Consider the following 12,917-nt stretch of genomic DNA (forward strand, 5'->3'; position numbering starts at 1 on the left):
TATGAAATTCCTCCCTTTAAATGAATGAAATGGGCTTGTATTTATAGAATTTTCCAATGCCTAATTTTGAATATAATATCCCAGATGAAATAAGTCGTTTCTGCCAGGTGTTGACACGTGTCCTATTTGATGACTTTTCCAACTCATTTCAATTTTCGTTGAGTCACGCGCTACGTGTAAAATTTATGTAATACATGAGCGTTGACACTTTGATTTATCGGTCAGCATTTATTTACGAAATTTCGATGTCTACAAATGCCCCCACTTCAAGGCACATCGTATACATGTGCTTGTCACGTGTAGGAGATGCGTTTTGAAGTCCCTTACTGTAGATGTCGATCCAAGGGCCGTCGAGGCTTGATCTTGAATTGGGCTGGAGATTTCTTCAAGGGCCGCTGAGGCTTGATCTTGAATTGGGCTTGAGATTTCTTCAAGGGCCGTTGAGGCTTGTTCTTGGACTTCGTTTGAGATTTCTTCAAGAGCCGTTTGAGGCTTGTTCTTGAACTTTTGTTTGAAATTTCTTCAAGGGCCATTTGAGGCTTGTTCTTGAACTTTTGTTTGAAATTTCTTCAAGGGCCGTCGAAGCTTGATCTTGAAGGTTGAAATTGGACCACAAGGAGCTTCATGTGGTAGATGATCTTTGGCTTTGGTAATGGATGAATCGGCACGTATTTTGTTGCGCTTGTTGACTTTCCACAGCTTTGATCTTGAACTGGGTTGGAAGATTTTCTGGATTCCTCCAATTGTTGATTTTCCACAGCTTATTCTTGAACTAGGTTTTGATTCAAGGGTGGTAGACACTTAATCTTGAATCGGACTTGTGATTTCCTCAAGGGCCGTCGAGGCTTGATCTTGAATTTGGCTGGAAACTTCTTCAAGGGCCGTTGAGGCTTGATTCTTGAAGGTTGACTCGGACACATGGCAAGCAGGCACGAGGTAAAGGTGACAACCTGTTTCTTTGTTCAATCTTTCCAATTCACACCTGAGCAGTTTGGTCAACGGTATGATCTTCAAGATTGATGAACTCTTCTTCCAGTTGGTGACTTGATCTTTAAGGATTCGATTCAAGGGTGGTGAATCGGCACGTGCAGCCCACAACGCCTAGTAAGTCGACCCAAGAATTTGAGGGTCAAAACAAGTTCATCGTCCTCAGGCAGATGCGACATCTTCTCGAGTTCTTCATCTCGGACTCTTTCTGCTGAGTTGATTGTGCATGCTGCATTCTTCTCTGCTTGTTTCTTCAGGCAGATATGGCAGCTTCTTGAGTTCCTCAGTTCGGACTCCTTCTGCTGAGTTGACCGTGCAGACCGCATTCTTCTCTGCTTGTTCCTTATGCACCTTGTCTCCACATGCTGCAAGGTATCATTTTCACTTGCCTTATCTGTTCTTCAGGCAGATGTGGCAGCTTCTTTGAAAGTACAGCAGCAGTGGAAGGCGAGTACTCGAGAGCAGTGCTAGGTAGGCAATCAGGGAAGGGTTCCAAGCAGTCGGTTCCTTACCCGAGTTTGAGTGGAAGTTCCGGCATATTGTTTTCTTTATCCTTGTCTTTGTAGGTAAGAACAAGGACAAAGGAAAGGACAGGGAGAACGCATGATATGAGATACTCTTGCTTTCTACCCTGGTGATATGAGATACTTTTGCTTTGGAGTCATTGGCTTGCAGAGGTACCCCAAGGAATAAGGAACACTGGGTAACTCAAGAGGCTTCGTTGGGAAGGCATTCTCAGAGATGAAGAAAGGTTCTGTATGTCTGCCTTGCTATGGAGGGTGAAGATGGACAGTTATAGGAAGTTCTTTAATACTTGTAGAGGTACTATTCTTTCACTCGTGTCGGCAACTAACGCGTGATTGAACAGTAAAATTTCACGTGCTTTCTCTTTCACCGAAAATCTTCGACAAATTGCCCGTGATTTGCGCAAAGTTGAGTGTGCATATGACAGGTGATGACTCGGCTGAAAAAGACTGGCGCCTCTTCGATATCTGGGATTGGCGCTTCGACAAATTACCCGTGATTTCCGCAACGCTGAGTTTGCGTGTGACGGGTGCCGACACGTCTGGAAAAGCAAGATGCTTCTCCGATTTCTGAGCTTGCCTCTTCGATTTTTGAATGGCCTCTTCGAATTCTGAGCTCGCCTCTTCGATCTCTGAAATCCCGTCGAGTGCTGATTTTTTATAGAGGCATGCAGTTCGTTTCAAAACACACTTGAATTTTCGCTTGTGAAAACTTCCCTCTTGTACTTCTAAGATCTTGATTTGTCCGATCTCTTCTTCCTTCAACACTTTGAAAATGTCTGGTCCCTCCGACCGTCGTTTTGATTTGAACCTTGGTGAAGAGGTAGTCCCGTCTTCTCCATATAACATATGGCGCCCATCCTTCATATCCCCTACTGGTCCTCTTACTGTTAGGGATTCGGTGATGAAGAATGATATGACCGCTGCGGTGGTGGCCCGGAACCTTGTCACTCCCAAAGATAACAGACTACTTTCCAGGCGGTCTGATGAGTTGGCCGTTAAGGAGTCCCTGGCTCTAAGTGTGCAGTGTGCGGGTTCTGTGTCCAACATGGCCCAACGCCTATTTGCTCGAACCCGTCAAGTTGAATCGTTGGCGGCTGAAGTGATGAGTCTCAAACAGGAGATCAGAGGGCTCAAGCATGAGAATAAACAGTTGCACAAGCTTGCACACAACTATGCCACAAACATGAAGAGGAAAATTGACCAGATGCAGGAATCTGATGGTCAGATCTTACTTGATCATCGGAGGTTTGTGGGTTTGTTCCAGCAGCATTTACCTTCGTCTTCTGGGGCTGTACCGACTGCTGAGGCTTCAAACAGCCAACCTCTGACGCCTTCTCTTCCTGGAGCTCTGCCGAGTTGTGAGGCGCCACCTGATCGTCCTTGAATATCCCCTCTTGTAAATTTGATTTGATTTGATTTTTTTTTTAAATTTATGTATAATTTCCAGAAAAATAAATAAAATGGACCTTCTATTTCTCTCTATGCATTTGTTTTTTTTTTTTTCTTTTTCTTTTGGTGTTGGATGCACCAAGTTCCATCATTTTTTTTTTATTATTATTTTTTTTATGTTTATTTATTTATTTATTTATTTTTTTACAATATTTATTTTTTATTTATTTTTTTTGCTTTCTTTCTTTCTGCACATGGTGCCCATGCACTACCTGAAACTTTTGATCTGCCATGGGGCTGTACCCCATCTTTGATCCACCATTCCTCTTTGTTCACGTGGTGCCAGATGCACCACCACCCTTTTTTTTTTTTTTTTTTTTTTTTTTTTTTTTTTTTAATTGTATTTCTTTCTGTATAAATTAGGATGCTTGGCGGAGGGATTTGTAGGGAAGGACGAAGACGGACGGAGAGCTGGAGTTTGAGGAAGAGCTTCTCGGCCGGCTAGTCGTTTGACAGCGGTCTTTGAAGTTGTTGGCAGCTGCGAGGCAAGAGACGGAGGAGGTCTTTGGGTGTGGATTGTCAAACTTTGGTTTTGTCAATCTCATTCAAAGGCGGCGACCATGGCGGAGGTGCAGAGGAAGACGCTCCACTGCTACCGTCACTGAACACAACCACTGAGCACAGCCATTACACTGCCTGCCGAGCACAGTCATTCCACACCCGTTGTATTGCCACTGAGCACAGGCACAAAGTACAGCCAATAGACTTCGCCTCGTCAATTCCTACTGAGCCCATGCCGACATCATGCACGCCATTCCTCCGACAGCCGCTCCGCGATCACTCTCAGCGTCATTTTCCTGAGCTTGTTCATAACATATGGCGGAGGTGGAGTTGCAGGCATGGTTCTATGTGGTAGATATGCTGGCAGACGACACTTTAACAGGTTTGAAAGGCCATCAGAGACCGTCAGCCCAGTTCCTCCCCACTCTAGCATAGGCTGAATTGCTTTAGCTGTTGCTTCCAGTAGCTCCAGTTGAGGTAAGGTGCAAGCTTCTCCATCAACAAGCATCCCATCAGTGGCACGCAAAAGTAGATCTGAGGCACTCTGACAAAATTACCAATGACTCTGGGCTATCATGAATTCTCATCAACTCCACAATCAATTTCACAATCCGCTGGTTGATTCGCCACATCTTCTGACCTTGATCATCATCTTTGAGAGTACAAACCCAGAGTCCTAGATAGAGAGAGAAGGTTTTTAGAGAGAGATAAGGGTTTGATCGGAGATGAAGCCCAGTTTGACCATGGTGGATCTGTGCGCGTTGAGTCGGTTCTGCGAGTACGGTGCGGAGGCGGTGACGTGGGAGTTGTTCTTGTGGAGGCTGCAGCGGAAGGAGCCGGGGTGCGTGGTAGGGGAACACATGCAGGTTCGCTTCGGCTGACTGATATTCCGGCCGCTGGGGACGGCGGTGTGGTCGTGGCGGCGTCGCGGGAGGTGGGTGGTGAGGTTGCTGGGACCCCGGGGCCCATGGCTCGTGGGTTGGAGGAAGCTATTGCAGCAGCAGCAACCCAGAGACTCTGAAGGACTCGAGCGGCTGGTATATGATCCGACCCGCTGGTTTCGAAATCCAAGCCGGAATCTCGTACTTCTATCTCTGGACTTTCTTATACATGGCGATCAAATTGCTGTCGTCGAAAGGCAGGCGACCGGCGAGCAGGACGAAGAGGATGACGCCGCACGACCACGCGTCGGCTTTGGAGCCGTCGTAGCTGCGCCGGTAAACCACCTCGGGCGCCGTGTACGCGGGAGGTCCCACAAGCGGTGTGGAGCAGATTGAGAGCAGGAAGAAGAAGAGGAGGCTGAGGAAGAGCACGATCAGGGCGACCAGGGCGGAGTGACGAAAGCGGAGGCCGGATCCACATCGGCGATGAGCAGGGAAAGCGACAGAGCCGCCGAAGCTCAAAGAATGAGCAGAGATTCGACACCCGAGGGGAAGGGGTTCTTGGTGGCGAGAACTTCGTGGATTTTGAGGATATTGGGGTGTTGCTGGAAATGGAGATCATCGCCAAAGCCCAATGTACAAGAGTTTATGTCTCGGGCCTTGAGGTCCACCTGCGAGTCTTGATTTTTTTTTATTTTTTATTTTTATTTTTTGAAAACAAAATAAATTTGTAATGAAATTAACCCTCAGCAATGAAACTTTAATCAAATCTTTTTTTTTTTTTTTTTTTTTTTTTTGAAGAACACACACACATATATATATATATACACACACACATTATTTATCTATTATTATTTTATTATTATTATTTTTTTGAAATTACAAAGAACTATTTATTGTTACCTTTGTAATAAAATTGACTTTCTTTAATAAAACATTTATTTATATTTTGATCTTGATGTGACTGAACTTGAAATTGAATATTCAAGCTGCCTACGTACCCTTCCAAAGAAAGAGATCAAGTCAAAACGTAGTTCAAATACATACATATATATTTTTTTGGTATTTTTTTTTTTTTTTTTTTGTGCCGTTTGCAGTTTCAGCTCATGCAGGCAAGGAGTGTTGGTGTCGTTTGCAGTTTCAACTCGTGCAGACAAGGAGCGTTGGTATTGCCTTTTATGCTCGTGCAGACCAGGAGCGTTGTGCCATGCAGTTTAGGCTCGTGTAGGCGAGGAGCCTTGTGTCTTGCAGTTTAGGCTCGTGTAGGCGAGGAGCCTTGGTTCGTGCAGTTTAGGCTCGTGCGAACAAGGAGCATTGGTGTTGCCTTTTATGCTCGTGCAGACCAGGAGCTTTGTGCCATGCAGTTTAGGCTCGTGCAGGCGAGGAGCTTCGGTTCGTGCAGTTTAGGCTCGTGCGAACAAGGAGCATTTGTGCCATGCAGTTTAGGCTCATGCAGGCGAGAAGCTTCGTGCCATGCAGTTTAGGCTCTTGCAGACGAGGAGCATTGGTGTCTTGCAGTTTAGGCTCTTGCAGACCAGGAGCTTTGTGTCTTGCAGTTTAGGCTCTTGCAGACCAGGAGCTTTTGTTGGTTCGTCAAGCGATCCGGGAAAGCCGTTCCTCGCAATCTTCATAGTAAGGAGCCTTGACTGAGTGATTGAAGAAGTCTTCAGGAAAGAAATCACGCATCGTGATGGGGATGGACGATCTATGTGTCGAAATTTCATCATCTTTAACACGTTCATGTTGCTTTGAAGGTTGACAAGAGCTGCTTTGCCCCCTTTCCGATTGGCGAACATGTGGAGGAGACGTATGCTTATTGTGCAATTTCTTAGGAGTGACTTGAGTCCATCCTTCAACTTTGCTTGTCTTGGAGGATGCCCCCAACGGTTGAGGTGAAAACTTTGAGTCGGAAGAGCCAGAAGTGAAAGTGGTATAGTTTGACTTCACCACATCGTCAAGATCTAGCTCGATGATTCCTTTCTGAGCCAGCTTTATGATGAGATCTTTCAGCACGAAACATTTTTCTGTCGGATGACTGATGAAGCGGTGGAATTTACAGTATCTTGGACTGTCGGTACGATTCATCTCTTCCGGCCGTCTGCACTCAGGCAAACTGATCACCTTCTTGTCCAACAGGTCATCTAGCATGGCAACCACATCAGAGTCGGGGAATGGATAAGTCTTCTCCTCAAGCTCCTTCAAAGTGCGTCTACGTGTCTCTTGATCACGAAAAGCTTCGGTTTGAATCGCCTTGCCTCGTGTGGATATTTTGACGGGAGATGTGTTGACCGTCATCGCTTCCTTGGTGGGTTTCCATGCAGCCTTTTCCACCTTTGTCCCAAGAACTTTGTCGTTCTTGTAGTCGGCGATCGGTTCCTTCTTCCCATGATGGGCGATGCTCAACTCCATGTCATGGGCGCGAGTGGCCAATTCCTCGAAAGTCCGTGGTTTAATGCCTTGAAGGATGTATTGCAAACCCCATTGCATGCCTTGGATGCACATCTCGATTGAAGAGGTTTCCGAGAGCCTGTCTTTACAGTCGAGGCTTAGAGTGCGCCATCTGTTGATGTAGTCAATGACTGGCTCGTCCTTCCACTGCTTTGTGCTCGTTAGTTCTAGCATGCTCACAGTGCGGCGGGTGCTGTAGAAGCGGTTGAGGAATTCCCTTTCCAATTGCTCCCAGCTGTTGATGGACTCAGGCTCTAGGTCCGTGTACCACTCAAAGGCATTTCCTTTCAGCGAGCGCACAAACTGCTTGGCGAGGTAGTCTCCCTCCGTCCCCGCGTTGTTGCAAGTTTCGACGAAATGTGCAACGTGCTGCTTTGGGTTTCCTTTTCCATCAAACTGCATGAACTTTGGTGGTTGATAACCCCTTGGCATCCTTAGGGCATCAATCTTCTTGGAATAGGGCTTCGAGTAGAACAAGGAGGTATGTGAGCTCCCTTCGTACTGTGCCTTGATGGTGTTGGTGATCATCTCCTGCAGCTGCTGGATAGAAAGAGATCCCATGAGTGCCGCTGCTTGGTCTGGCTCCGGCTTCCCATCGATTTTCTTCATCGGGGGTTCTTCGTCTCCGCCAGCTCCTCCCTTTAGTGGATCATCTTCTGGGTCGGGTTTATCGCCGTCCTGCGCCTCCAGTCGGTTGACTAGTGCTGCAATTTGCAAGTCTTTTTCTTCCACAGTTCGGGTTAGCCTTGCGATTGCTTCATTCATTTGAGCCAGCTGCTCATCGATTGAAGTTGCTCCAATGGTCATGACTTGCATGGCTGAACTGTCGCTTGAATCGGCATCGGAGAGCATGGATTCGGAGTGTTTCCTTGGGCTTTCCCCCCTTGGTGCCCTTAGTGAGGCTAAGGTGATCAAAGGCTCGTGCCTTGGGTGCTTTTGTTCCCTTGGCAGAGTTGATGCAGAGGTGAAAGAGGCGGTAGAAGTAGCTCTTGCCATGCTTCGAGTCGTGATGCCCAAAGTGACACCAGTTGCGACGAGGACGCTTTTGTTCTTTGCACCGGTTGCGGGAACAGTTTGAGCCTTCCTTGATGCCATTAATTTTGGAAGTGTGCTTGAATTTCTTGAACGGAGAAAGAGATGAGAGGCAGAGATTGTCCCACCGGGCGTGCCAATTTGTGAACACGGAAAATTCCTGAAACGAAAGAGACAAGAAACGACGTGCACAAACAAAGTATTATGTATTTGATGATTTTGGGTTACAATCTCTCTCTATTTTGATCCTCTGATTCGATCTCCGTAAGGTGTTGATTGGTGGATATTTCGTTGATCCAAGGGCCGTCAAGGCTTGATCTTGGATGAACTGTTGGAAGTTTCTTCAAAGGGTCGTCGGGGCTTGATCTTGAATTGGTGGATGATTGTTGATCCAAAGGGCCGTTTGGGCTTGATCTTGGAAGAACGATGAACGAAGAACGAAGAACACTTTCTTCAAGGGCCGTCGGGGCTTGATCTTGAATTGGTGGATGATTGTTGATCCAAAGGGCCGTTTGGGCTTGATCTTGGAAGAACGATGAACGAAGAACGAAGAGAGCTTTCTCGATTCTTCGGGAACCTGGATGCTTGAGAGCTTCGGAGTTTCAGAGCTTCAGAGCTTCAAGGTGTAATATGAAATTCCTCCCTTTAAATGAATGAAATGGGCTTGTATTTATAGAATTTTCCAATGCCTAATTTTGAATATAATATCCCAGATGAAATAAGTCGTTTCTGCCAGGTGTTGACACGTGTCCTATTTGATGACTTTTCCAACTCATTTCAATTTTCGTTGAGTCACGCGCTACGTGTAAAATTTATGTAATACATGAGCGTTGACACTTTGATTTATCGGTCAGCATTTATTTACGAAATTTCGATGTCTACAATAATCACTCATTGTATTTACATATACAGTTACAGTGTACCAAATCAAACCAGAAAACATATTTAATTAACTTTGCAGAGAAAAATTGCCAGACTAATTATATTTAGTTTTTGAGCGTTCCAGATATATGATATTTCCATAAAATTCAATGGATTCAACGCGGTGTTTTAAAATTGTTGGGAGCTGTTTGATCTGCATGTGCACTCCGTGTGAACTATAAGAGCCGGCATTAGCAATATCCTTCCTTGGTTAACCACTAATCTTGGATTATTTTTTTATTTAACTTTGCTGGCATTAGCAATATCCTTCCTTGATTAATTGTTAATCTTGGATTATTTTTTGTTTTAACTTTGACTTTAGAATGGTTGTTTGTTTAAGTATAATTCTCACCGTCATTTGAAAATGCTGATTTAATTGATTATTCAAAGAAAGAAATTAATAGAGCATCACTTTCGTAACTTTGATTTTGTTGTTATTTGAAAAGGGACTAACAGATAATAGGGTTGTTTAAATAAATAAACATGACATAACACGATAGACATATCATTACGTGACATGGTGTTGATCATTGTGCGAAGTATTTTAATGATCCGAACGTCTAACTTTTTTCACACGGAGTGGGCCTTAGAAAAACGCGTTTTAAAATATCATATAAAAAAAGGTGCTCCCATGGATCCACCTCCGTATTACATATATCAGAAATTCAGAACTATTCTCAAATATTTCTCTACATATATTTTACAAAGGGCATTCAGCTGTAGTTACCCGTGTTGTAAAAACATACAGAAGTTACACAAAATTTGACTGTAATTACACTGTGGGAGCTACAGAGCTGGATCACTGATATCCAAAAGGGTCTGTGGGGATTGCTTTAGCTCATAGATCATCTGAACTTGCAAAATTTACATTGTGGATGCTGAAATACAAAATGTTCATCTAGGCTCAATCCAGCTCTGAGTCATGCTATTCTTCGAAGATTGCGTGTTAGACTCCGCAGGCAGAGAATTGAAATTACGCGACGGAATTTTCCTGTTGAATTCCGCGCTACCAGAATTGAGAAATGGTGGCTGTGTTGGCTGAGGAATCTCAAGATTTTCGGTAAGCATTTTCACGACTAATGACATTGCCGGCCGCAGCTCTGCTGAAGCTTGCACACAAAGTAACCCGATTTGAAGTAATCGAGATGCTTCTTCATTTTCAAACTTACCTTCTAGGAGTGGATCGACAGCATCACATAACCTACACGTTCCATAAAGATCCCAGGTCTTTATGAAATAAGATAGGTTAAATTATGATTACTGAAAAGCGGATGTGAAAATTTGTTCACGAAATAAAGATTTAGCGGATATGCAAGAGAAACAATTTTGTTTACCATCTGTAGGATAGAAATCGAACTTGAAAGGACGGAAATGTTCCTCTTTCCACAGACGATTTCGATGACAAGAACTCCAAAACTGTAAACATCCGCCTTCTCAGTCAACTTGCCACGAACGATATACTCTGGAGCCATATAACCTCTAAGCAAGAAAATTTAGTACTCTTCTATGTTAGAAAAGATAAAGAAGTCTTTGAAGCAAAAAATAAAAACGAAAACAGGCGGAGCGCAGCTTACAGTGTGCCAGCAATGGCAGTGCTTATGTGAGTTTTATCTTCAGGGAACATTCTAGCAAGTCCAAAATCAGCAATCTTCGCCATGAATTCCTCGTCGAGCAGAATGTTGCTCAGTTTTATATCCCTATGAATGATCCTCAATTTCGATTCTTCGTGAAGATAGGCCAAGCCCTCAGCTGTTCCCAGTACGATTTTATACCTCAAATCCCACCTCAGTGGTTCCACATTATTTTTCACTGAAAATTGATAGAGGGATGAACTGTAAGAATATGTAAATCGACTGATGATGTGAAAAACCAACGGAGTAGAGAAAATTACCAATAAAATAATCATGAAGGCTTTTATTTGGGACATACTCATAAACAAGAAGGCTTTCGGGGCCTGTAATGCTGCATCCCAACAGCTTTACAAGATTTTTATGATGGATTCCGCTGATCAAATTGACTTCATTGAAGAAATGATCCACCCATTGCCTTGTGTTGAAGAACAGCCTCTTTATGGCAACAACCTTGCCATCCGGCAAAACTCCCTGTGTTGACATAAAGGAAAAACTCCCCAGTCAATTCCATTTATCGAAATCTGATACCTACGCAGAACGAAAGGAGAAATTACCTTATACACTGAGCCAGATCCTCCTTGCCCAAGCTTGTTGGAATCATGAAAGTAATTGGTGGCCTTTTCGAGAACTTCGTATGAAAAATTGAGTTGGGACTTATTCACAGTGGCCAACAGAGCTCCGAATTGCTTTTTCTCTGAAGCAGCTGTGAAATTAAAACAAGAAAATAAAATTAATCCAAAGCTTAAAGAAAGAAGCATCTAAACAGAATATCAAATCAAAACCGTGGTACCTTTCCTCCTCGTCAGTATTTTCTTCCTTGCACAGAAAGCAACTGCGGAAATAGTCAGCACAACAGCAAATGCAGCAGATGTTACAGCCAAAGCTATCGCCAAGCCGCGGCGTCCTGTCAAACAATTTGCATATGAAATTGTCACTCAGCAATATATTCCAGCATTAACAACACAAAACCAAAATTTACAAGTCCACACAATTTCAAGTTTCCTACTTTAAGAAACAAATCATCGCCATTCATCACATCAAACTCTAAAATCAAATCAGATGGTCCGAAATTTGAATCCAAACTACCAAAAAATTGAACTTTTCTTAGACGGTAAACGAGAAAATGTAAAAAGTTCCAGTTAATCATAGAGCAGTCCGCTCTGCATAACTGGAGTTTAGATTAGATTAGAATATCGCTCGAACAAGAAAAAAACAACTAACCTCCATTTTGGCCTACATCATCGGTGACTGTATTGTTATCATAGAACTTCTGAGTCGAATACCTCAAGTAACAACCAGCATTCAAAACCCTCCCTTCTTCTTTCGGAGGGCAAGACCCGATTCTCCTAACGGCGTCAGCCAAACACTCCTCGCAACCAGGCCCCTTCACAAACTCCCAACACTGCGCCAACCCGTAAACCGAAACGTTCCCTTCACCCACCGCAAACCCAGCAGAAAACCCATCATTCTTAGGCGACGTCGAGCTCAAATTCCTCACCAACCTCAGAGCATTATCCTTAAAAACTGTCCGATTCCGACCAAAATCTCTGTCCCCACAAACGGTCCTGTCCTGGGGACTCAAGCTCTGGTTGAAGAAATCGAAATCATCGTACCGGAGATAGCAACCGTCGAAGAAAAGGCGGCCGCCGAGAGTTCCTTTCTGAAACGGGAGGCACCCTAAAACCTTGGTCTTGCACTGGGCGAAGCAGAGGTCGCAGTCTTGCTTGGAGAGGTCTCTCATGCACTCGCCGAAAGCGAAAACGGTGGCGTTTCCAGTTCCGGTGACGGCGGTGGCGTATTTTCGGGTGGCAATCTGTGGGGTGACGGCGTCCATGGCTGCTAAGAAGTTGGCGATGAAGGTTTGACGTTCTGGGATCGGAGCTGTGTCGTTTGTGCATATCATAGCTGCCTGAGTGGCCCTCGGATCAGACCGAGCACTATTTAGAAACAAAAACAGAGGAAAGAACCAAAGTAAGATAAATTTGGACATGTTAGAGTTTGATTTGGTACAAAGTTGTATGAAAATGGTTGGATTGAGTAATCTGTGTTTATAGGGTAATTGGGATTCAAGAAAATGTTGTGGCTTTTTCTAAATTTGAAAACCGGAAAAGTTGAAACGATTAATGGAGAAATTTTTTATTTGAACTCGTATAACCACATTATAGTATTATACATCAAACTTAAATTTTAAATGTAAATAATTTTTTTTATCTTATTGCATAAATTACCATCAAGTACAAGATAAAATTAAGAATGAAACTAGAAACTATCAATAAACCCACATCTAATAATCAAACCCTACCACCACACAATCTTTATCTTATATTCATTCTGGCTAAAATAAAGAGTTACAAGAGAAAAAAAATAAGAGACAAAAGTTTTAATGTGATCATGACAACCAATGCTACATAAAAAGAAATAAAGAACATGGAGATGGAGACTATACTATGAAATTTTAATTTCCTTGACATCAATCTATGATTTAACAATCAAGGCCTGCAATTGTTCACCTCTTTGTTGTACCTTGCTGCATTGGTATT

General features: G+C 43.7%; 1 protein-coding gene across 1 annotated transcript; it reads right to left on the minus strand.

Annotated features, from left to right (window-relative positions):
• Nucleotides 1-9,332: 9,332 nt before the first annotated feature.
• On the minus strand, nucleotides 9,333-12,501 carry LOC103403044 (cysteine-rich receptor-like protein kinase 3). Its single transcript, XM_029096378.2, has 7 exons — nucleotides 11,599-12,501; nucleotides 11,168-11,281; nucleotides 10,932-11,080; nucleotides 10,638-10,848; nucleotides 10,321-10,555; nucleotides 10,081-10,225; nucleotides 9,333-9,973 (listed from the first exon to the last, which is right to left on the minus strand). The coding sequence occupies exons 1-7, from the start codon at nucleotides 12,365-12,367 to the stop codon at nucleotides 9,641-9,643; spliced, it is 1,956 nt and encodes a 651-aa protein (XP_028952211.1). The 5' UTR covers nucleotides 12,368-12,501; the 3' UTR covers nucleotides 9,333-9,640.
• Between the last annotated feature and the right edge of the window lie 416 nt (nucleotides 12,502-12,917).

Source organism: Malus domestica, chromosome 16 (genome assembly GCF_042453785.1).
Source record: "Malus domestica chromosome 16, GDT2T_hap1".
NCBI lineage: Eukaryota > Viridiplantae > Streptophyta > Magnoliopsida > Rosales > Rosaceae > Malus > Malus domestica.